Source organism: Pteropus alecto, unplaced genomic scaffold (genome assembly GCF_000325575.1).
Source record: "Pteropus alecto unplaced genomic scaffold, ASM32557v1 scaffold106, whole genome shotgun sequence".
NCBI classification, from domain to species: Eukaryota; Metazoa; Chordata; class Mammalia; order Chiroptera; family Pteropodidae; genus Pteropus; species Pteropus alecto.
The window spans coordinates 266277-292797 of NW_006442103.1; the positions used below are offsets into that span (position 1 = coordinate 266277).

Sequence of the window (26521 nt, forward strand, 5' to 3'; positions counted from 1 at the left end):
GAAATTGCAGTTAATGAAGAATGTCATTCATTAGATAAAGACTCTATCTAAAATAGGTCTTATAAAGGAAATGTGATTTCAAGAAGAAGAATGGGAAGCAGCATGGAAAGACAATGAGGACTTAACTCAATGGATAGAACAGACTCAACAGACTATAAAAACTCATGCACAAACCCAACAATGGAACCATTGTTCTGTATACCTGAAACTAATATAAAATAATTTTTTTAATGCAAAAACAACAACAATAACAACAAAAAACACCAACAATGGGAATGTGCCTGTATCCTAACTCAACGAGGCCTATTATCCATGCCAATGCAAATGGAATCTGAAGTAGCTATGAAACAATGGCTGGCTATAATGAATGCAGAAACCCAGGCTGGACACTTATGGAACTCTTTTGGTCCTCCTGGATTTTGGAAAGTTTTAGATGGAAAAAGTGATCTATGACATTGTATCTTAAAAACCCAAGCACCTTGGTAAAATCCTAAGCTAAGATTTTCAGTAGTTCAGTTGGCTGGTAGAGGACCATACTAAATAACACTAGAATATTTCCAGCGAGAAGTAGAGGGACCATACTAAAAAATAATAGAAAATGGGCATCCATCTCATTATCCGATTGTGAAAATTGGAAAAGCGAATGGTTATGTCTCCAATGTAAATGGAATTCTGAATTCATCCAATCCTGGCCTATTGTATCCACCCCAACAAATAACAATATATGGTATATGGAATGATTTTGTTGGGAGTTAGAAAATTCTTGTTATACTAAGCGATTTCTATTGCAATGACATCAATTTTACATTAAATGCATTAAATGCTACAGGAATATGATGTAATACTGAAATGATAGGCAAAATAATTTTGCCTAAGGTTAATGAACCTATGATAATATTGATACTGAAAATACGATATATTGAGAAATTGAAATTAATCCTCCCCATGAAGTCTTTTCTATGGAAACTAAGTGGCCAGAAGAAAAAGTATAACTTCTGGATCATGAAAAAGTAGAGTCTTCATTCATTTGGCCAAACTTATTGTAAGGCACAAATGGCAGTAGATAAGGGAGAAAACGATACTTTAGCTTAATAAAAAAATATGGTAATATATGTAAAAGGTTCTTTGGTTGCCTGGGTTGTTTGTTCCCCTCAGACTCATACTTGTCAAGTATTGGACATTTTCTACTCCTAATTGATGTTGCTGGTTTAATACTCTTGCTCTTGTTCCTAGCATGTAAACGTTATACTAGATGCAAAAAAAAAAAAAATGTAAGACAAATAGCAAAAAGCAACAACAACAACAAAAACTAGGAACACACAGGATATGACTGCCTCCCATTCGCTTGCATTTACTTATTGAAAAAAGATTTGGCCTTGACTGTCATCTAAGGTTATAAAGTCTGATCCCATCTTGATGGTCCATTGTTCAGCAAGACAAATGCCGATAGTAAGACTTCCTAGGAATGAGCCTTGCTAGCACTGTGGGACCACATTATCCCACCAAAAGGTTGGTCATCAATGTATCCTTCAAATTAATTTATGACCAAAAGGAGAAACTGTGGATAAAAAAGGGGCCGCATACTAAACCTGACAAGCTTAGGGGAAGCCTGCATAGGGGGCCTCACAAACTCAGAGACCAAAAGTAACCACATAGGATGGTCTAAATATAAAAATTTCTAACTAAAAGTGGGTAGTGGTGGGTAGTCACATCCTTGGCCTATAGCTTCCTTAACAAGGGTCAACCTTTACCTTAAGTGAACCTGTTTATTGTCTTTTTGCATCTAAGATAGCATACCCTTGGAATGTCAGAGTAATCTTTCCCAGACCCCTCAGGGTACAACCTCCCACCAGAGCACAGGACCACAGATCCCCTCATTGTTATCTTGTTCCCTGAATACCATCTCCATGTGCTGTGAATGTTAATTATTAACTATTCTGTACCCACCAATGTAAAAGAAGTATGTGTCTCTTGCTTTTACTTTTTATTCAATCTCAGAGATTTCCCCACTTTGTCTTCTCCCGCCTCCCTAATCCACCACCAATGATTTCATGTAACTCTCCAGTCTCCTCCTTTGATTCTAATGTATAAAATGAGCTGTAAAATTACCATCCTTTGGATCATTTTCTCAATCTGTTGAGATTTTGCTTCATGGCAATTGGTGTCAGTTTGGCTCAAATAAACTCTTAAGACTTTTTCTTAGGCTAGATATATTTTTGTCGATACATGTAACACAGTCCCTGGCACTGAGTTGACATCCGCCTTATATTTGCTAAAAGAATGAATGAATGATCAAGATATTAAGCTTGTCATTTTATATGGATTGTCTCACTGAATCCACAACACCTACTATTACAATACATACTATTAACCCCATTTTACAGATAGAAATAGAATAGAGGCTGAGAGAAATAATTTGCCTAATGTCATAAAACTAGTAATTTGTAGCATTAGGATAAAAAAATAGGATTAAGCAATAAGTCTTTTGCCATCAAGGAGCCTGATCCTAATTTCAGCACTGTATTGTCTCAATGGTAATATAACTATGGACACTTAAGTAACCTCTCTGAGCCTAAGTTTCTTCATCTATAAAATACGACTGCAAAGATTAGATAACTAAAACATGTAAAGAGTTTAGCCAGACTAAACTATGTAAATGGCAGCTATTAGAAATAATTGTGATTATAAAGTGACATAAAGTTGCATTAGCCTTTTTGCCATCTACGTCATGGCTCTCCGCTCACCTCACTCTAGTTAGTAGTTGCACCCTTTCTCCACTGGGAGGGAGTACATGGTGTCCACAAAGGAACAGCCACCAGCCAACAGGCCCAGGTCGCCAGGAGCCCCAGCCCCTTTCAGTACCCTAATAGCTGGTCTTGGTGGGCACACAGGTCAGGAGGAAAGCAAAGGAGGAGGCCTCATCAGTACTGTGTTCACAGCTCCCTTGCACGGCCTCCTCAGTGCCTCTGCAGAAGACACATTTTCTGCTCTGTTTCCTCCTCTTTCCACAAGCAGGGACCCAAAAAAGCAGAAGCCTCCTTCACAGACCCTGAAACTTAACTGTAATGGGGTACCCAGACTAGGGGAAGAAGATAAGGAGAAGCGGCAAAGGCTAAGAAAAAGAGTTTATTTGGGGAGCCCCATTTAACTTCCCAAAGCTGCCCCTTGGGTTCCCCTGAACGATTAGTGCTCCCAGACACAGAAGCCTTTATTCCCTGAAAAGGAGCAGCCAGGCAGAAAGACAAAGGCTATATCTGATCCAGGCTGGGGAGGAGGCCACAGGTTGGGGGAAGGGAGGAGTGCGGAAGGGGCCAAGCAAAAGGTGGAGGTACACATGAGCAGGACTGGGGGAGGGGTGGCCTGGAGTCAGTGTTCTTAAGATAGGATGCCAGCTGGTCAAAAGCTATCTTATGCTTGTGTCACTTTTTTTTTTTTTTTTAAAGAGCTTTCCATCCACTTTCTTTTCCCAGTGCAGATCTCAAGGCCACTCAGCATGGAGTTTCTCCTTGTCTCCCCACAGTCCACCTCCTTACAGTAGGTGCTGGAGTGTCCATCACAACGAATAACCATTTTTTACATGACACACAATAATACACCACAAAAAGATAGTGCAGCCAGTGGTTAAGAGCACAAGCCAGAGACAAACTGCCTAGTCTGTTGTGCAACCTTCTGTGAGCCCATTTTCTCACCTACACACGGGAGAATAACTGTACTTACCTCAGGTGGTTGTGAAGATTTATGAGGTGAGATACATAGAACAGTGCCTGGCACTTAGGAAGCACTCAAAAAACATAAGCTGTTGTTATGCAGTATGGCACTTTGTGGATTAACCAAGGCTTTCATTTTCAGAGCCTCACCTCATCTCATAATAACCCTGTGAGGCACCCACATTACTGTGGGGGTTCAGAAGTAAGCACCCGTAGGTGTGCTTCTGTAGTGTATGGATTGTTTTGAGCTAAAGGCAATTTTAGTCTCAGGCTCAAGAGAAACTTCTGCCCTTCCCTTGAACTATCTAGAAGAACTTGTACTAGGAGCCTTGCCCTTAATAAGCTATTATCAAAGTTAACTTCTTTTGACCTATCTATAGGGCAGGACAAACTTCTGTTTGCTAAACATCTGTTCTTATTACCCTGCAATGACCTATTGAAGCCCCCAACGTACATTACCTCATCCTTAGCTGAAGATGTCTTAATACACCTCAATCACCTTTTCTGTCTCTTAATCAATCTCTCCTGCACTAGGGGCCTCTGAATCTCTCGGGTAGTGTAGTTCTCATACATATGTATATATTAAATTTGGTAATTTTCTCTCGCTAATCTGGCTCATGTCTATTTGATTATTAGACTAATCAGAAGAATTTTGAAGGCAGAGGAAAGTTTACACATATTACATTACACTATTACACATGAGGCTCAGGTAACAGAGAATGAAGTAATAGCATAGCCAATGACGCAAATGCTTCTGGGCTCATGTTAAAGATTCCTTCTGAATATCCTAGCTGCCACCTAATGAAACAGGAAGTGGTTGAAGGGCACAAGGGTCACCCACCCCACGCCTGGAACATGCAAACAGGGTTCCTACTTGCATGCTTACCTAGAAACTTTGTTCAGCTACCAATTCTCTCATATATGTCTGTCCCCTACACACATACACTCTCTCTCTCTCTCTCATCCCTTGGGAGGTCTGCTCGGAGGCCTGGACCTGCCTCTAGTCTCTGGTTTTTGAGTGACTTTCTCTGCCTGGCCCTTACCCCATGCCTCCCCGTGACATTGCGAACTCTGGATGTGCTGAGCAGTACAGCAAGTTCTCTGAGCTTCTGTGAAGGCCCTGAACTTTGTTCTCACCTCCTTCCCCAGAAAGTTTGGAAACAGACCAACTAACTACTTAACTTCCTCTCTAGCTCATCAAATCCATTCCCTTCCACTCCATCCAAGCCAGCCTACTACCCACAATGATGACAGCTAAAACCTTAAATCAGCCTAGTCTAGGGTTTTACAATGTACAAAAAGCATTTCCCCCCATTATCCCATCTCACAAATGAGAGGGTAGACTTGCTCACCATCAGGCAAGTATTGTAGATAATGGAGGGAGACTAGAACCTGAAGAGACAGTCCAAGGGCAAGTGGGGGTCACCCTTTCCTTCTGGGTTCCATTATAAAGATAAGAAGTCTTAGCCAGCAGAGGCAAGAGCCCAAAGCCCCAGTGCCTGCCCAAGGCCCATGTCCCTGACACAGATCCCTCAGTCTTCTAGTTGTTCCTAAAATTCCTTGCCCCTTACATCAAAGCCTAGGTTGGCTTGGATGGGGTGGAAGAGAATGGGTTTGGTGAGCTGGAGAGGAGGTTAGGTAGTGGTCTGTTTCAGAACTTTCTGGGGAACCTTCTGAGGGGCTGTTCTTTACAGGGCCCAGGCCCCTTTCTCTCCCTCAATCCTTACCTCAAATCAATGTCAATGCCAACTCCTGAACACTTTCTAAGTGAAATGCTTCTCCTGAATTGCTGCTCCTTTGGTTCTAACCTGTTCTCTCTCTCCTGGGCAATTTCAACACCAGGACCACCTCGTGTAGTTGTCGATGTGACTGACACCCCCGGGGGAACTGGGCCAGGCTCGCGCAGCTGTGCAGGTGAATGAGAGGCCTTGTCCATAGCCTCTTTTATTAGCTGTCCCTCCCTCAGGCCTCCGAAAGACTCGTGCTTCTCTCTAGCGCAACTCTTACCCCAGCTTATTGTATTCTCCATCTATCTGTTTCCCTCAGGAGTCCTATTTAATTCATCTTTATATCTCAATGTTCAATCGAGTGCCAGGCACATAATAGCTGCTCAATAAACTTTTGCTGAACGACTGCCTATAGTCTCTCTCCATCCCACACCCACTCTGCCGTATCTCTCCTCTATTCCACTCCTACTTCCGCGGTGCCCCCCAAAGTTATTATCCTAAAACACAAAATCGATTCACACCACTTACTGCTTAAAAACCCTCGGTATGTCCCTGCTGTTTACAATAAAACTCAAAATCTATTCTTTTAAACTCATATTTTAGACTTTTCTTTGTAGCAAAACAGGCTCTTCACTGTTTACAATGTTACTTCTGAGTTGCAAAAACTCTCAATGTTTATTTTTCCCTATATTCCCCCATTCAATCTCGGCTGCCACAGACAGACAGATAGAAAGCACAAAGACTCTTTTTTTCTTGCATCTGCAGTAGATAAATTCAAAATCTTTAGCTGGACACCGAAGGCCCTTTGTAGCCAGATTCCTCACTTCCTCCCCAGCTTATCTCCTGCCACCCAAGCCACAGCGCACACTCTAGCCCTCCTCTGATTAGGTCAGGCCTTTTCCTTACTAGTGTTGGGGATTAAGGAAATACCTGTTGCCACTTTCTAGAATGTTCTTCCCCTCCATCTCCACTTGGACAACTGCTCTCTGTGCTGTAAGATCAAGCTCCACAACTACCTCCACTGTGAAGCCCTAACTTCCCCCAGGAAAAGTGAACTGCTTTTACATTCTTTCAGACAATAGAGAAGAGGGATCCATACTCACAGGGCACTGGCCACATATTATCTAATTTAATCCTCCCTCAAAACAATCTAGAAAAGATAGATATCATCGTTCCATTAAACATGGGCTCAAATAGGTCACAAAACTAGTGAAAGCTAGAGTGGAATTCAAACCCTGATCTATCTGACTCTGAAGTCCCTGCTCTTTCTTCTATTGTTCACCACCTCCTACCTCTATCATGGAGCCTCCTTGCTTTGCTTTGTGACATTTATTGGTCCGCATGTCTGTTTTCCTTTTAGACGTATGGTTAGAGATTGGTCTTACATTCTCAGAGGCCAATCCTTGGAATGAGTTCATAGAAGGCCCTCAATAACTGTGGCTAATTGGACAGACAAATGAGTGAATGAATGAATGAATGAATGAACTGAGGGTTGCATCACTCCTCTAGGTATGAGCAGCGATGAAGGAATTGTCCAGAGGGGAAAAGCACAAGGGAGACCCAGTCTCACGCTGAGCAGGAGAAGCCCTTGTGCACCAACTATCTACTCTCTTTGGAGCTCTGCTTTATAAGCAAGTCAACAGCCCTCAAGGTGATGGCATGGTTGCCAAAAAACAAAATGCCAAACACATCAAAACAAAACAAAAAACATAACAACAACACCCAGAGGTGACAAGTGTAGCTCCCTATAAAGAGCAAGACAGACACTCCCTTTGCCTTCTGGGACCCCCCTCTGAGACCAACAGACCAACGCAGGTAGCAACATCTAGGCCATTTGGAAAGAAGGCCTAGAAATAGAATATCAATACATGAGCAGACTGTATTTACATCGCCGACCCATTAGGAGATGTGAAGGGGTGGGGAAGCAAGAGGAACACTGCACTCAGGCACAACCCCTCAAGACAGGGGCTTCAGGAACAATCTAAGCGATCAGAGGAAAACCAGCTTGATGAATTGGTGCGGGGTATGAGTGGTACATTGTAGGCATATGGCAACGCTTGTCCTGGCCTCACCACCCCAGGCCACCAGGCTCTCATATCTAGTTCAGCCCTTGTTGTTTTCATGTTCTCCAGCCTGTTGCTAATTGTTCTCTCCACTAGCCAAATGGTGTGAATGAGGGGCCATAAAGGAAACAAACAGCACATGCCATGCGTCCAGCAATTTTACTATTGGCAATTTCATACAGAAAAATAAAACGGGGATGGAGCTGCAGGGTCAGGAGGGGGAAGTCTACTTCCAAATGATTTTCCCTTTTAATGCTGAGTCGTCAGGCCTTCTCTTCATGGATAATTCTATTGTAAGCAAGACACAGGCATTGTCAGCAAAGTCTAGGCATTTATGATGCAAGACCAGGCAGGTCGGGCCTGGGGAGAGGTGGTGACAGAATGGCAGACCCTCAGTGTTGGAAGGGACAGTGGAGGTCACCTTATCCAACTTCCCTCTCAATCAAAAGTCCCAAGTCTATCGGGCCCAGCATGTGGTCACTCAGGCTCTTCCTGCACCCTAATAGCTTACTGGACCACAAAGCAGCCCTTTTTATTTGCTGGACAGCTCTGGTTATTAAAAAACACTTCTTCATAGTCTAGGGAGTTCTGCCTCTCTGTGATGTGCACATCCCATCCCAGCTCAGCCTCCTGGAGCCAATTCATATTTATTGAGGACCTACTACACAGCACCATTCTGGATTCTGAAGTCATGGAAATAAACAAAAGGTGCTTCTATCTACTTTTTCTCCACAGCTCACAGGATTTTTCCCTTCCACCCAGGCCCTATTTGTGTTCAACCTTCATTTTGTGAAGTCTCTGAGGGCTAAGATCAATGTCTCCTACTATACACCAAGAAGCATTTCTTAAAAGAGGAAGAGAAAATTTTAAAGGAACTAGATGTTCAGTCTTTTTCATGTCACCCTGTGTTATTTTCAACATCATAACACTTATTCCTAGTTGATATGTTCTTGTCAATTTACTCATTGTTCTCTACCCACTCTCACCATCACTAACCAGCTCCCTCCAGCCATGCCAAGCAGAACGTCATTTACCTCATCACCACGGACCACCAGGACTGAGAACAATGCCTGGCACATAGCAGAGACTCAGTAAATATTTGTTGAGTTAGTAACTAAATGGATGGATACATAAGACTCAGCTCACACATGGGGCAAATCGATGGGATCTCAGCACAGACCTCCATCCCTTAGGCATCATCATCTGCCTAAGGAAGAAATAGTTGGTCTCCCTCCCCTGTCAGCCAAGCAGATGGACAGCAGGCTTGTGGGGTGCCTCCCAGGAAGGTTTGCGGGCACAGAGCCAGGCCCCTACTCGACCAGAGCCACCAAGCAGCTGGCATGCTGGTCCTGCCTGGTGTCTAGCTGACAGAGCCTAGAACTGTTTCCTGGAGAGGAAATGGGAGTGAGTTGCAGGGAGTCAATCAGCCAGTCTCCCCAGGCTCATCCCGTGCCCTATGGGCAGGAATCGGCTCTGGGGCCAAGGAGAGATGTGCGGAGAAAAGGAGACGGGCCCTTGCCTAGAGACCATGTTTCCATGAGCTTAGTCAGAGAATGTGTCCTGGAGGAGGGGAGTTGCTGATAGGGTTTGGAAGGAGAGAGGGGTTTGAGAGCTAACGATTTCAAATAATATTCATATATTGAACAATTAAGTATGCCAGGCATTCTGCTAGCCACTTTATAGACACCGATTCAGTTAAGGCTCACAACATCCACAAGAAGTAAATATGATTAACCCCTTTCACAAAGAGAGAAACAGAAGTGTAAAGAGATGAAGTAACTTGTGAAAGGTCCAAAGCTAGTCAGTAGCTGCGCCACAATTTGAACCCAGGTGTTGAAGACTCCAAATCTGAACTCACAGTGGGCATGATGGCATCATTGGGTCCCCTGGCATCAGTAGCACCATGACATCCTCTGGGATTTCTGTCATAGGAAAGCCAACCCTCAAGGGCAGAGCTGAGATTGTACCTAGCCTAGGCCCCATTGAAGTCCAAAACTCACAGAAGTTCACTGCAGACCTGCCGAGGCCCTTCAGACACACAGAAGATCAAAGCCATGCAACCTGACCCAGCAGCCTTCACAGCCCTCACCCCCAGCGTCCTCGCTCTTGTTCAATTGCCCTCATGGGGCTGCTTTTCCATAGTCTTCCTTCTCCAGCTGGCCTGCTCTCCACCCCAATTGCCTTTCCTCCCTGCCTCCCTGTCAAGCCTTAGACCAGGGCATAGGAAAGCCATCAGGAGGACTAAGTATCATCCAGTCCAGTCCAATCACTTTACAGTGGAGGACATTACCCCCAGTGGGCTGACCAAGGCCACACCACGCTCCGCGGTGGGCAGGATGTCCCCTCTGTGAAGCCACCTCCCTCATGCAGACCGTTCTTCGTCTGAGAGAACACAACGCCATCTTTTGCTCCATAAACCCTCTTATTCTCCTTGTGGGTCCTGCATAGGCCTGGAGAGATCCACAAGCCCCCTCCAATCATTCTCATTTTCTGTGTTCCTTGTTATGGTCTGAATTGTATTCCCCACCCCCAAAGTTCATACATTGAAGCCTGAATCCCCCAGAACCTCAGAATGTGACTGTATTTGGAAACAGGAATTTAAAGAGGTAATTAAGTTAAAATGAGGTCATTAAAGTGAGTTCTAATTTAATCTTCCCTGTGAGAAGAGAAAATCTGGACACACAAAAGAGATGCCAGGGGTGTGTCCACAAAGGAAAGACCATTTGAAGACATAGAGAGAAGCCAAGCAGAGAAACCAATTCTGCCGACCTTTGACCTTGGACATCCAGCCTCCATGACTATAAGAAAAGTAAATTTCTGTCATTTAAGCCACCTGGTCTGTGGTATTTTGTTATGGCAGCCCTAGCAAACTAATACATCGCTTTACCATTAGTAAATACAGGTTACCCAATAGACTGCCTTCTATCATTTGAGCATGAAGCATGTCCCATCATGCCCTGGTCTGTCAAGGAGCTATGCGTTTTCCATCCCAGCATGTGGCTCCCTAAAATACTTGTCTACCGCTGCCTCAAACACCTCCAGCCAACATGTATACTAAGAACTATGAGTTTATCATAGTATCCATCTCAATGAATTTAGCAGAAACAAACTCTGGAACAATGATTAATAAATAATTAAAAATTTTGAAATTCCATCCTCTGATTCTGTACTCCGGGGGATGCCGTTTGCCTTGTAGTCTATGTTACTGATGTCCCTTGTCTTGCGATGTCAGGGCCCAAGCTTCCTTCTATATCAAAGCACCACACTTGTGGATTCTCCCAGTACCTCTTGGTTGTAATTATCTGTTTTTGGTATGTATCTCTCTAGACCTTGGTTCTACACAATTGTTGAGAACACTGACAGTACACTCTGTCTATATACAAATCCATCCCTGGAAACATCTGTCCCCTTGGATCTGTGTGGTTCTGTAGGACTCTATAGATTTCTGGGACTTCGGGGATGTTGAATGTCTTTTTAAAGATCAAAGGCATGTTCCTCCCAAATTACTGGCACCAGAGCTACTAGGATATAGACTGTGGCTAACGTCACCCAAACGTCCAGTTACTGTTATTAGCCACTCAGTCTCGACCTAGCAGGGACATGGCCTGTCTCCTTCATCAGAGTGTTTCTCTGAGGTCCTGAAAGGTTGTGGATGGTAAAAAGAGCTAGGGTCTTGGGGTCATACAGGTCGTGGTTTGAATCCCAGCTCCACAATCACCTATCTGAGCCTTAACACCTCACCCAGAAAATAGGATTAATAATTCTTATTTAACATGGCTCCATGAGAATTAAGTTAAATGGGTCAACGGTAAGTAGAATATCTAGCAGAGTGTCTAGTGTAGAGTACTCATTTCATATTAATTCTCTCCACCTCGTGATTTTCCACCTTCCTTTGTATCTACCCTCCTAGTGTGAAGGTCAAATTCTTCTTGTCTCTTTGATATCTTTGCCCCTCCATTGATGGATGGAAGATGCCAGAGACAGGGGCAGAGTTCTGCAGTCCTTGCTGTCAACATCCACGAGTACAGGTGCAACTGTATATCAGCATAGCATCTGGACCTCCCTTCTCTGGTGACTCACTGTTCAGGACCCACATCCCAAAGGGACTCTTCTAAACAGGTTTCCTTCCAAAAGAAAAAAGAAACTGATGGATGGTAAATAATTGATCCCTTATAAGAGGTAGAGAGGGTGCCCAAATAGGCTACCTAGCCAGGAGGCAGGGAAGTTGGCTCCTACCAGTTCTTACTTTAATTCCCAGATTCCAAGATCGAATACACACCAAAAGAGATGGAAGGAAAGAATATAAGCAAAGTAAAACAATGGCAAAAATGAATACAAATGCAAACACACACACAGTTCAACAAAAATGTTCGTTAGGTAGAAAATACATTTCTCTAGCATGTTTCAATTTATGTAATGAAAAAGGAATATTCATTTATATCTAGTGAAACGAGAAACAAAATGTGTGATTTTCAGTAGTAGCCCCGCATTATTTAAACATGTCTACTGTAGCTACCCAATGTGTGGATCATCCATAAGGGCCCCCTGTCTCTCAACTCCTACTGACTGGATAAGTGACAACAGAGCTAACATAGAATTAGCAAACAATAATAATCCTTCCCAGCAGTACCTCCAAATAACAACAACAACAACAACAATAATCATCCTATACATTTGATGAACAGCTTTATAATTAACAAATCATTTTCATGTTCACTTAACATTTTGAACTCTGGGAAGCTGAATCCCAAAAAGGCTCAGTGATTTCCCTAAGGTCTTACAGCTAGTAAGAAGGGACTATGAACTTGAACCCACATCTGCTGACTTCTAATACACACACTCACACTTTTCACTAAATCACAAGGGTGGAACATAACATCATGTACCAGCAGCTTGAGCACATGTGCACCCACGCCACCAAGTAAAATGTCCAGGTAATGAGATAACAGAGACTTGACAACTCCCTTCTGTTTGAGGCATTGCTCAGGATCCTTTTAGAATTCAGGTTTCAGGGATATGAAGCATGCCAAGTAATCGAATATAAAATAGACTAGAAATTGTGAGAAGGGAATCTATGGGAAACTGAGTCTCCTAGAATCAGAGGAGAAGGATGAAGAAAAATTTCATATTCTATCTCTGAAGTGTTAGTGCCATTTGTCAAGGGCCAAACAAGAGAAAATGGACTGCATCAGTGGGCTTCGTAACAAGGATCAAACAGCTTTCTGATTTGGGTGGTGGTGGTGACAAGCAATAAAATGAGCTGCAAAGTAAGGAAGAGAAGGTACTATAGAGTAGTGACACCAAAAAGCTCACCATCTGGCTCAGAGCTGTGAGGTGCTCTGGGAGAGGAAGGTGGCCACTTATTTTTCTGTAAAGAGGCATCACAGGAATAGCGGTGGAGGTACTCTCAAAAGGGAGCAGGGGTCCCCTATCCTAGGATGGGGAGGATTTGTAAAGAGACTGGGGACAACTAGTTAAAGAGTGCTTCATGGGTGGGTTCTTACTCCTGAGAGAGACTGGAGTTAAAGAAAGGCACATCCAGAGCTCATCTCTTCTCACACATGCTGGGAAGGACTTCCCTTTTCACACTCTACCCTCTGCATCCTGTTCCTAAGGAAAATAACTTTTAAATTCTGCCTTCAATACCCTTCTGACTGTTACTAATCCCAAAGATCCCTCCTCCTCTGGTTCTTCCCTCACAGTTCCCTCACAGCCAATCACATCAAGTCCAACTTCATACATTCACTGGAGCACCTATTATGTGCCAGGCACGGAGATGCTAGGGGAGAGTCAATCCTGCCCTCACGACCTGTCCCCTACCTACACCAACCTCATCTCCCTGCTTCCGGTCCAGTCAATACTTCCTGCTTCAGCCACACAGACCCAGCCTCCACCCCAACCTCTCCAGCATCTCCAGGCCTCTGTGTAAGCGCTTCCTTCCCATGGCAAAAAAAAAGTTCCCAGCCCCCAACTTCTCCATCCTGCTCTAGTCTCCCCAGAAGACTCCACTCCCCCAGCTCCCATCACACACCAAGTGTTTAATACCTAGTTTTGCCCTATCTTGTTCTCATTTGCATGTTTTTAAAAGACTTCTCAGGCTTCTGTGACTTCTCCCCTAATCAAATGGGAGCCCTCAAAATGGGACTCCTCCTCCTCTGGTTCTTCCCACTCTGCCCACAGTGGGCAATCAGTACCAGGAATTCACTGCCAGGCCACAAAGTGTTTCCAGATGTTGCCCAGCCATTAGATTCAACAAATATTTTGAGTGCCTACTGCATACCCATGGAACTCAAATACTATATCCCCTACTTTCTGTTGAGGAAACTAATAGCTTTCAAAGACTCATTCACAGTGAAAAGTGATGAATGACAGAAAGGACTGCAACTGGGCTCTTCTGATTAGGTATAGTCTCTTTCCATCTCCACCCTAGCCACAAGCCTAAAGACCAGGATACTCAGGAAGTACCAAAGTCCACTGGGCAGTCTAGGCCAGTTTCTGTAACAAGAAAGGAATCCTAACTCTCCCAGCCTCATGGACAGGAGTGTCTGTGTCGGAGGGGAATGGGGTGGGGGGCAGTTTGCAGAGAAGGAAAAAAAAAAGAAAGAGAAAGGAATGAGAGGCAAAGGGAGCGGGAAGACAAAAGTATCTGCCATCAAAGAAGAGATGCTAGAAGTGAAGAGCTTCCTACTTATTACGCTATATTAGAGACGATGTCCTACCGTTTGTTTCCCATTACTGCCTTCAATTCCCTCCTGGTTCAGGGGACCCGAAGCACAGAGCTGGCTTGTTGATTGGTTTGAATTTAATTCATTTGTGTAATATCCTATTCAGAATGATGTCTAATTAACACTTTTGTTGGGGGGAATAAAACCTCCCATAATCATTAATGAATGGGGGAGGGGAGGGGAAACTTTACCAGGCAGCAGCCTCAATTCTACCAGGCTGTTTGCTGGCTCCAGCTTACAGATGTCTCAGTGAGACATGTTTTAGTACTAGGGTTATCACTCGCTCTGGACCAGGACAAGCAGAGGGAGCTGAGATTTGATGATGAGATGCACGATGCTACGTGAGTCAGCATCCTCGCCTGTTACTGGAGACCTTGGTTGTAAGAGCCAAATCCAGAGCGGGCAACATGGCTGGGCAGCCTCCACTGAGGAGGAGGGGCATTCTCCAAACCACTGAATGAAATTCCAAGTATGAGTCTACATTCCAGTTTCCTTACTCCCTAGGCTTTGCAAGGAGAAATAATATCTTAGATTTGTTTATAATTTCACAATGTACAAAATGACTTTATAAATGTTAATAGATAACTTTTGAGAAATAGAACACCAATCCAATTTAATAGACAAGGAAAGTGAAGCTCAGAGAATTGAGGGACTTGTCCAAGGTCACAAAGCCATGCCATGGACATGCCATGCCAGGAATGGAATCTAGATCTTCTGATTTGAGAACCCTGGGCTTTTTGGGGATCAGGCTGTGTTTGCAGGTCACTGAGCATGTGCCATTACTCTCCAAGTAAGTCCCACAGAGCTAAAACCCTGATGAGGATATAAAGAAGCATTGGGATGATTTGGGCTTCTAGTGGTAGAGAAACCATATAAAATTATACGTGAGAGCCTGAATGGCATGAGATGGTGGTAGGAGATCAATAGCTTTCAGAAGATTTTCAAAAGTCTATGGTCCCAAAATCATAAGATTCAGTAACTTGGGGTCCATCTCTGACCATGCCTTCTAGTGTGAAATGTGGGTTACTCTTAGGGGGCCCTGGCCTCTAATCTTACCATTTTCACCTGGGTGACCTTAGGTAAATGGTTGAATCTCTCTGGGCTTCAGTTTCCATTCCTGAAAAATAGGGATACTGAGCCCTGTCCTGTCTACTACAAGGAGATTTTGTGGGAATCAAAATACATAAGGAGAAGAGAAATGGTAGATATAAGATAACAATGTGAGAGATTTGACTATTTATGCTTTTGTATTTCTTTTAATTTTATATCATGTAAATTTCTAAATACAAAATTAGAAATTTAACAAAAATACATTGAGTCATCAGGTTATAGAATGTTGTATATATACAATCTCACTTAATTCTCTCCATAACCCTGTAAGGCAGAGATAATTTTCCCAGCTGCACAAGAGGCATCTGAGGCTTGGCAAGTTCATATAAGTTGTCCAATGTCATGAATGTTACTAATTATTCACAGGTCTAGAATTAAAATTCATATCTCTGTGATTTCAGAGTTGCTGTTTGGCTCACGTCCCACCCCCCTCTCTATCCTCTATTACAGGTGCTCATTCCATCTCGTAAAGGCTCAGTGTTAAGAGATAAACTTGATGTGTACTGGAGGAGAGTAAATTTTACCATATTGCTACAAAAGGGCTAAAAGTTTCCTCATTATTATCTAAGTATAGGACTCCCAGAAATACTTGCCTTATAACCAACTCAATTGTGCCCTGGCAGCCTGAAGAATACACACACACACACACACACACACACACACACACAGAGGCTTTTGTTATAGCAGAGGAGAGGGAATTAGGATGGGTATGAAAATGTACTCCCATGGTCTAGCACCGTGGAGATATGCCCAGGCAGCTTGGCAAGAGCTGTTTATTCCACCCCACCCCTGAAACGCACTTATCCTTGCCTTGTGCAGTCTTGTAAATACTTGGTTGTCCATTCACGTTAGGCTATTGTTTTCATTCTGCCGTCTACATGCCCTGCACAGGCTTATCCATGTCAGTGTCTTGGCTTAGATTATAGCCCCTGAGGGGCGAGGCCTGGGCCATACCTATCTCTTCATATTTCATCCATACCGAGCCAGACACAATTAAGTGCTTAATAAAGGTATGAGCAGATGACCACAGTGATAAAGGTCATTTATTCCAACTAAAAGAGAAATGAAGCCTCCGGGGAGGGTAATTTTTACCAGACAGTGCTGTGCAGTGAAACACGACTAATACCTAAAGAAAAAGCAAGACCTGCATCCTCGCTCTACCTGGCTCTAACCAGCTCCAGAGTAAGAGGATGGTCCTCTTTCAGTATCAGTTTGTCTCCCTGTAAAATGGAGATAATAATACCCAATTCATGGGACTGTAGTGAAAATTAAACGAAGGCACTGTAAAATGCTTAGTAAATGGAAAAGTGCTATATATCTGTTTCTTAGAAAAAGAGGGAGAAGAATAAACAAACAGAAAAATAACCGAGCATCCACTAAGATGCCAAAATGCCCCATGGCTTATTAGGAGGAAAACTAAGATGCCAAAATGCCCCATGGCTTATTAGGAGGAAAACGCCTCCTGTGCTTTCCACTTCCAGCGACAGAAACCGCCTTGTTCACTGGGTCCCCTGTGCCTGGCTAAGGCCAGGCACATCATCAGCAAATGGGATGAATACTCTAGAGATCCTTGCAAAAGTCAGTTGCTACAATGAAAAGTTGGATTTGCACCACCTTTGGGAACAGCTAAAGACAAAAGAAATAGCCCAAATTCTCCGTAAATTTCATTTAAGTTGCTATTAACCCCTTGCTAGCCATTCTGGATATGACACACCTACACATTCTCTAACGTGAAGGAGGGTTTGTTCAGGTAATAAGCCCACTAGAGCAAATGACCACACAGCAGTGTGTCCTGAGGACCCAGGCACCAGGGAGACCCTGAGCAGCAGACAAGGCAAACCAAGTCACAGTTCCCCAGGAGCACTGAGGCTGGTTCTGCAGGAGGTGTAGATCAAGGATTGTTAGTGGAGCGAGACAGGATATTCCAGGTAGTGACAGTGGCATGTTCCAAGCCTGGAGGCCAGTGTGAGCAGGCCTTACATGAGGAGCTTGGCAGCAGCTGAGGGCGGGATGGTGGGATAGGGGATGAGTAGGGGAGTAGGAAGAAATGGCATTAGTAAAACCAGCATGGGGGTGCAGTGGGGAGGCAATGGTGTTGGTCCTTTTAGAAGTGGTCTCTGGATTATCACCTCTTCCCTGGGGGTGTCTCTGGCCCATCCCTAAACCGAATTATTAATTCTCCATGATGGTCAAGCTTCCCAGGACGCCCTAATGAGAAGTGAGTTAGTTGTCCTTGAACTTCCTATGCTACTCATATGACAATTTAGCATCTACTGCCTTACTCTGAGATGACAGAGACATATGACTGATGACTGACTTCCCCAGGAGGACCTACTATGTGCCAAGTACTTCTACTCGAGCTAATCCTCCCCACAGCTCTGTGCTCACTTACATTATCCCCGCTTCAGAGAAAGGCCTCGGAGTGCTGCAGATAGCAGCATGGCATCCAGGCCAGCCTGTCTGAGTGCAATCCCAGCTGCTCTGTCACAGCTCAGCTGTAAGACTTTGGAAAAGGTACTTAACCTCTGTGTGCCACAAATTCTTCCTCTGTAAAATGGGGATGATAAAATACCAATCTCACAGGATCACTGTGAGGATCAAATGCACTACCATTGCTTAGTAGGGTGCCTGGCATAGGGTCAGTACTCAGAGGAACTGAATCTGCCTGACACCTAATAAGTGATACAGTTGGGACTGTAACCAAGTATATCTGACTTCGAAAGTCATGCTCTTTCCAGCTTTGCTCAGTGTCTCACTCCCTCAGATCCCTTACGTATACTGTCCTCCATCTCTCACAAATCCCCATTGGGAAATAAACTGTTCGTGGGGCAGTGGTGGCCTCCATTCACCGCTCTGTCCTCCGTGGCATCTAGAAAGTGTTCCATCAGTTGTGAGCCCAGAAAAGTTAGCGTGCTAATGTCAGCTTCTCTGCTACCCAGAAGGAAGGAGCAAGTGGAAAGCTTGAGCAGGCGGAGGCTGGAAGTTCAAGTAGTCCTGGTTTTTCTGTGCCTTTGAGATTCAGAGGTGAAGCATGAGTTCCTGACTGTAACACTGGGCTGGGTAAAAGGTCCTTTGGAGGCACTGGGGAGGAGAAACCCTGCCTGCCGCTTCTTCCTCTCTAGCCCCCTTTTCTCGAAGCCTTTGGTTCTCATATGACTTCCCCAAGAGGACGGCAGTGACACAGCGCCAAGCAAAATAGGTGTGTCCTCTCCCAGGACCCCACCCCAGGCTGCCAGCATGCGGCCACCAGTCTGAGGGAGGCCTGGTTGATCCAGGGCAGGGCCCCCCCTGCCATCCTGCCAGCTCAGCACTCCTATCTGCCCCTAGCCCAGACCCCACTGCCATTCTGCTCGATGAGGGCATTTCTTCAGACCTCCTGACCGCCTGCTGCCTGGGAGGATGGAGGCATAATTAGCTGCGCTTCTCCTGGGGAGTGGGAGAGGAGAGTGGCTCGTTAAACCAGCCATGCGTGCCTCTTCTGCGGCTCCCTCCCTGGCTTCTGCCTGTTTTTGCTTGCCCTCTCCTCTCTACCTCCTCTTCCATTTCCCTCTGCTGGTCCTCTCGCCTTCCTGGTCTCTCCTCCTGCTACCTTGTTCTCTCCTTTTTCTCCTCTGTACCCACTCCTGGTTATATCTCCCCCTCCTTGTTTCACTGTTTACCCTCTCCGTCCCCCCTTCTTTCTCTAGCTATTTCCCCCGGGGTCTTTCCCTCCTCCTGTTGCCCAAGATCCTCTTTGTGATCCCCTCCCTCTCTTTCCTTTGTTTCCTGTCTCAGCTGTGCTTCTGGGCCACCTGTCCTTCTCCCAGTGGCATCTTTGTCCTTTGCCTCAGAACCCTTATTTCCTTGCTTCTCTCACTCTTTTGTTCCACCTTTCTTCCACTTTATTTTCTAGCTCTCATTTCTTGGTCCATTTCTCCGATTTTTCTCTTTCCCCTTTTTGTACTGTGTTCCCTTCATTCCAGTTCTTATCCTCCTCCTCCCTCCTCCCCTCTCCCACTCAGTGTCTCCACCACGCTGAAAGAAACGTATATTTGGAGGGATTTGTATACATTCCATCCCTTTCCTAGCGGAAGGCGAGAATGGGGGAAAACTCAGGGGAGGACACTTTTGACTTTTCTCATCCTAAGTGCCCAGCTGCATTCAAAACCCACAAGTACTTCCAAACAGACCAAATGACAGTGACTAGCTTGCGGAATCAGGGCCAAGGAGAAGAAATGTGAGGATGCCTTCTCCACACAGAGGAGGATGAATTCTGTGTAGGAGTTATTATGGTCACCCTGGTGACAGGGAGTCTGCCAGCCACACCTGAACTGCCCACAGCTGTTGCTGAGGGAACCTGAAGGGAGGACTATTTTTTTAGTCTGCTTCCCTCAAATTAGGGCTTTGAGGAATTAGTTGGTTTTGCCACACCACCCTCCCTCCTAAAAATGTAGCTGGTGGTGAGCTGCCTTTAATTCCAAGGTCAGGGCAATCCTGCCGAGCTGTGGGAGGACAACATCTGAACACCTGGACTCCCTCTGCCAGGTCTCTGTTTCAAGTTCCCCCTCTATAAACCATATGCTTTCAGATATAATCTTCTACAATCGGTCCAAAGGCCTTCCCACCCTCATCCTCCAGCTCAACAATTCCTACACTACCTCTTCACAACATCTGTTCAAAACCCTTTATCTCCATTCTCTCATTCCCTCCATTCCTTCCCACCTCTATTTTTCCCAGATGATACTATACAATAGGGATGCCTTCCCCAGAATAGTAACTTAATGTTTCCTTCTCATTTTTTAAACGTTAAATTCCACTTCTTCCAGGAAGCCTTCCTAGACTGATTCCATCTTAAAGATGGAAGAGACCCAAAAAATTATTTAATGGAACCTCAATTCAGAGTCAGGACACTGAGTGCCAGAACAGTTCATTGATTTGCCTGATGCATATAGAGTATTAATAGCAATGCTAGAAGACACTCAAGTCTTCTAACTCCTCCTCTGTGCTCTCTCCATCATATCCCAAGCTGCTTTCTAATCAAAAAAGGGAATATTGCTGGCTGGTCTCATGGTCAAGGATTTCTATAACTATGCCGCTTGTTCTCTATCTTAAAATACATTTTGTTGTACGTCAATTGCTTTGCTATGTCTGAGATGGGTGCTGTTGGTCTTAAATAAAAATTTACTTAACCGTGTGCTCCTGGAAGGCAAGTAACCATATTGTATTCATCTCTGTTTCCTCGGCACTTAACAATGCCTGGCACACAATAAATGGTTACCAGATTGAAACTAACTGAAATGAAAACATACTATTGACTGTCTAAAACCGTGGAGGCCTCATCATAAATAAGAGGGCAGTGGAGGTTTCTTTGAGATAGGCTGGGTGATAAAGCACAGCCCTATCCGTTTGAGGCTAGCTTGCTCCCACCACTCCTTACCACTCTGAAAAGACAACAAGGCGGTGAAATGATTGCTGAGGGGCATAACTTGCACTTTTTGCCCTTGCCAAGACCAAAAGAGAAAGGCATAGCCTTCCAGGTCAGAACTTAGCATTTGCTTGGCCCACTTCATGGCTGCAGGCCAAACCTGTGGCGAAGAGAAAGTAGAGGCTACACAGGGCTCCAAAAAGAACTGCATAAGACACCTGTGGACCCTAACATCATATAGGATGGTCGCTCGTGGCTCTTCCTTGCTCCTCTTGGACCAAATCCTAGGTTTTTCCTCATTTGCATGGGTGTATGCATAAAAGAGTCCATGGGAATAAGAAGCAAACTGGAAAGGGGACCTAAGTACTTCAGCACATGCCCTTACACTGGTCAAAGGAATACAGATGTGGACAGCAGAGAGGAGCCTAGGAGCAGCACTTGCCTGAACACTTGGACTCTCTCCTTCCCTTCCGATTAAGTTACTGTGCAATCTGTGCAAGAGGCACTGTGGGGAGCTTAAATCTCAGGCCTGGGATCTAGGTAGCTGGCAAAGGGTCTGGGCAAGCCCTGACTTTTGACTGTAGGGGGCAGCACATCTATAGTAGATATCCTGGGGTGTGTTAGGTCACTCTATACCCAGGGGAGCCCTTCAGGCACTAAATGCAAATTTAAAACAGGAACTGAGGTCAAGGAATAAGGGTGTTACTTAGCTGTAGTAGAAAGAGCTCTGGAATAGAAATCAGGAATCAGCTAGTCAGATCAGCTGTGTAGCACTGGGCAGGTCCCATCCCTTATCTGGTCTTCGATTTCCTAATCCGTGGAATAGATCAACTCTAAGTTCCCTTCCAGAACATAGTAAGTATTTAGCACAAGTTAAATGAATGAATAGATCTAATTCTGAGACTCCCTTCCTCGGGATATTTATAATGTTTTCCATACTGCTCATACATATCCCACTGGTCTCATTTGGATGATAATGTCCTCCCTGCTTTTTGCCTTCCCTAATTTCATATGCCCAGAAATCTCAATGTAGTCTCTCAAACGTCATTCTTGATCCACTTCTCAAGAACCCACAATAGCTGTCTACTCAGAACCCAGGTATATAAGGCTTTCATAGCTGCCCACCAAGCTCCAACCCCCAACCTCCAACCCACCCGCACACCTGAACTAGATTTCTTTCTCCTCTTGCAATCCATGCCATGTCTCTTCCTTCTGAGCCCTGCTCCAGCCTTATCCCTTTAAGGAAGTCTGGCCAAACTAGCAACATCCATAACCACACCCAGTACTATTTCCTGTCCCTTCAGCATTCAAGACCTCAGGTTGCATTATATTTACCCGCGGTTGCATATATATATGTATATATATATACATATATATGTAATGTTTATCAGTAATATGCATAGAAAAATACAAAAGTTAAGAGAAAATAAAAGTAAAAGCCTTCTAACATCTTTTTCTTTAAAAGTCATCTTAGTCCAAAAAGAAGAATTAAAATTGTATTTATAGATGACATGATCACACACACACACACACACACACACACACATGTATATATATATACATATATATGTATGTATATATGTGTGTGTGTGTGTGTGTGTGTGTGTGTTTGTGTGTGTGTGTGTCCTGGTAAGTATAGGCATAATTTACCCCTGAAACCTTAAAAGTGAACATAAGGGACTAAGTAAAACCCTTTTCATAAAGCCCACCACAGCTCCCACATCCACACAACTTCTGGGGCCCTCTCAGTCTTCCCTCAGGTAGGGGAGAAGGTTAAAAACATAATAATTTTATATATAAATACAAAAATTGCATTTAGCTACAGCTAAAATGAGCCTCTGCTTTTACCTAACCCAACTTCCTCATGTCAGGGGAGAGATCGAGCACCTTGTTCAAAGTCACAGCGCTTATTTAGTAGTCAGGAAGAAGACCCAGGATGGCGTAAGGCCTCGTACTCTGTGATCCTTCACCAGCTGACTGAATTAAGTGAACAAGGAGTCGTTTTGACATCATGCAGCCAGCTGAATTGTTTCTTTGGTGGAGAATCTGCATTAAAGTGCAATGAAAAGACCCGTGCTGGTCACCCAGAAAAGACTTTTAATAACAAAAGGGAACATACAAGTCTGAAGAACTGAAAAGATTTTATAATCCCTTCCCAAGAAAGAATTTAACAGCCCTAAGATGAAGTCTGGGATATAGCATTTTTGACTGTGAATTTTTGAGGTTTTGGTGGCGATACTTCCTTGACTACAACCCACACTGGACATTTTTAGGTTGCTACTGAGGGCGGGACCACCAACAATATGTGCTGTGTGCAAATCCCAGGATGCTCACAACTGAGAAGGACTACAGAGGCCACTGCTTCTTCTTCCTCCAACCCAATAAATCCTACTGCCCTTTAAGGTGGTCCCATCAGCAGTTATGATGAAAACATTCACATTCAACATCCACACCGTTGAGGAAGAGCAATGGTACAGGTCATGCAAAAGCCATTTCCTTTTAGTTTTAGAAAGCACGATCACGAATTTTTAGCAGCACCTTATTATTTTCTACTGAAGATAATATTTAAAAAGTGTTTGTATTCTCTGAGCACAAATTAAGTGACGGTATGAGGAGCATAAGTGGTTACCTGGAAGAGGAACCAGACTTTGAATTAAACATTCATTATAGAGACTCACCAAGTGGACAAACCACAGTGAAATAACTGGAATAGTCACTCAACAAGCATGTGTGTGTGTGTGGACTCATCGTGTGGTTGGCACTCTGCTACATGCTGGGGAGAAGAGGTAAGAGAAGGAAATTACAAATATGAACAAGACATATTCCTTATCCTCCAGGAGTGTGACAGTCTGGTGGGAGAAGCAGGGTAAATGGCTTACTATGATTAAAATGGAATATAAGTATGTTGAAATTCAAGCAATTTACTTACGAAGCTGGAAGGAAAAAATAGTTTATTCTTTGTGGGGAGTAGAGAAGACTATCTTAAAAAAGAGAGGCATTTACAGAGCATCTTAGAGGCAAATCAAGATTTCAGAGGGTAAAGGTTGGGTAAAAGAGGTCATAAGGCTAAAAAAGCACGGAGGTAAGAAAATGTATGGCTGTTGAGGGAACAGTGAAGTGACACATGGAACAGCATCTGCTTCCACTTCCCCACCCAGTGCTCTGGGAGATCTGACCAGCTTCCCCCTTAGAGCAAAAGGAAACACAGTAAAGTCCAAGACCTCTTCTGATAAGCTCCCTGGTTGGCCATCATTTGTTCCAACAAAACAGTTCTTGCTTAGGTTCATTTAAAGACAGTTCTTTTCCCCTAGTTATTCCTCAGAGCTAGGAAAAAAAAAAAAATCACCCGGAGAAAAGCCCCTGGCCCAGTCCACAGCAATCTGTTTTCCATCTCAACCTTACTCAATTAAGGGCCAATTTTTCTGGAATTCCCAGACTTGGGACTTTCTTTACAGGGGACTGTGATTTTGGGAGCCTCTCTCTTAGCCATCAGCCCCTTTAAACTCTTCTAATTTGCTGCTGCTTTAAAACTGCAAGGGAAAAGATGGAGAGGAGGCAGCCTTCCCTGCCTCTCTCCCTTGCTCTGCGGTTAAGCTCAGCAATGATCCCACAAGCCTGGAATTTGAGGAATTTCCTGCCCCGTGCTCCCTGGAAGAGCTGAGAGACCTAGCAATTAGGCCTGGAGTTTCTGCGCCTGCCTCCCTACACCCAAGTGAAGCACCCTGAGTGAACAACGGGTTCTAAGAGGGGGCCACATGGAGCTCAGCCTGGGATGTGTCTGTGGACTTCACATTCCACAGGAACATCACCCTCAGAAAGTCACCACCACTGCCACCTCCTCCCTCATTCCCCTTCCAACCACCCAAAGTACCTCTGCCAAATGATCCACATCTTTTCCTTTGCCCGTCTTAAGTTGTAATAGTTGTAGTAATAAAACTACAGGACACAGAGTTAATTCCTACTCAAATCCATCTTGTTCTTCTGCAGTCATCTCAGGATAACTTAGTAATTTTCTTTTCTTTCCTTTCGCCCAGCACAGGAGCCATGCTACGCCTCAACTCTTTACTGCTTCCCCCTCCAGTCTGTTCCTCTTGTGCCCTCTTCTCCCCCTCTTCCCCTCTGTTTACACGTTCATGATGTATTGACTTGTTCAGTTTGTGCCTTTGCCCAGTGTCTGTCTGCAGGCTGAGGGGCTTAGATCTGCTTCCCAGTGGCACATCTATCTCTGGGACTTCAAGAGGGCAAGGGTGGAAGATCTGGGCTTCTCTTTGGTTCAAGCCAGAGACATGGGGACTGAAAGGGGGAAAAATACATTAAAATGAACTGTACGTAATTCTTTGCTGCAGCAGCCAGAACAGCAGAAGCAAATTCTCTTCCTAATTATGTTTGTTCAGGTTAATATTAAAACTGGTTCCTATTCTCAGGTGCTAGGGCAGAAGCAGCCAGGGATTCAAACACTTGCCACAAATAGTCCTCAAGCTGGCTGATCCACGACCATTGGCATGGCCTCCTGGGAAGGTAAGCATTTATCGGGGCTTAATGAGTGATGGGGTCCTGCTCCATTTTTGCCCTTATCTCTTTATTCTAATGTTCTCTTGTCCAGGTATCTAGCTTTGTGTTTTCTTCCTCATTTTAGTTGTTCCATTTCTGACACCCCTTCGATAATTCCCTATGTTGCTCTTTGCTTCCTCAAATCGAAGGACATTTCTGAACCTTTGACCAGCTGGAACTTGCTCCCCCACCTCCCATCTCTATCTACATAACACACACCCTCTCATACTCCATTCCCAAGTTGGCGCCCATCTCTTCCCATCCTGGTTCCATGGCAACGCCACCATGTGGCCTCCCACCTGCTGACAGTTCTCTCCCAGGCTTTCACCGGCACACTAGGTCCATTCCCATGACCCTCTCCTTGCACTTCGACTCTACTCACTACTCTCTTCTCTGGAATGTACTAAGGCCTGGACCAGTGGTACAGCATGCTGAGTCTGAGCTTTCAAGGTCTAGGCTTTCTTTATACTAGTCCTGACTCTGACTCTTGACAATTCTGACCCACAGTAAAATTAAAATGATATTTTCCTGCTTCCCTTTCCTTCCCACCCCCCAATTCTTCTCAGCATATTCTACAAGCCTCAAAAGGAGAAGACTCCCAGTTAAAAAAGGAATCAAAGCTATTCTAACACTTCAGTGGCAATGCTCACTATCCCCAGATTTCCTTCAACTCTCCAGATATTTGCCTTTTGAGGTTGAGAGTTGTTAGTTGCCAGTTCCCTTCTCCTCCCCCTTCACATTCCCTTCAAACAAAGCTTTTCTGTCAGGTTTTTGACCCTGATGAAGATTTTTAACTGGAATCTTTCTCTTTTTTTTTGGTTTTCCCCCTTCCTCTCCAATTCTGAAGGATCTTTTGTCTTCTGAGTAAAAGAACTGAGATACTGGGAGAGCTGTTCTTTTTTCTCCTCTTATAAGTAATTGAGGAAGAGTTTTTAAAAACCTGAAGGATAGAAGACCAAAAAAAAAACCAATATGAAGCTATTTTCTTTCTCAAAAAACAATTTCAATAGAAAAGAAAGAGAAAGACTTTGAAAATATGAAAGGAAAAGAAGGACCTTGAAAGAGAGAGAGAAGTAACAGAGAAAATGAGGGCGGGCTGGAGAGAAAGACCTTGAGGAAATGAGAGGAAGAGTGAGCAGGAAGAGGGACCTTGAGGAATGCATAAGCAGGAGAAAGGGGGAAAGGAGAAAAATGACAGAGGCTCAGAGAGATACTCACTACCTAGGTTGCGTAT

At 44.3% G+C, this 26521-nt stretch overlaps 1 protein-coding gene across 2 annotated transcripts in view; it reads right to left on the bottom strand.

Moving 5' to 3' along the window:
* The window catches only part of KIRREL1 (kirre like nephrin family adhesion molecule 1), an 82172-nt gene extending 58673 nt beyond the window's left edge, over window positions 1-23499 (bottom strand). For both annotated transcript variants that reach the window (XM_015595478.2, XM_025052321.1), the window contains exon 1: window positions 23415-23499. In XM_015595478.2, coding sequence (XP_015450964.2) covers window positions 23415-23484 — 70 coding nt within the window. In that variant the 5' untranslated portion in view covers window positions 23485-23499. The remainder of the gene's footprint in view (window positions 1-23414) is intronic.
* Window positions 23500-26521: the final 3022 nt, after the last annotated feature.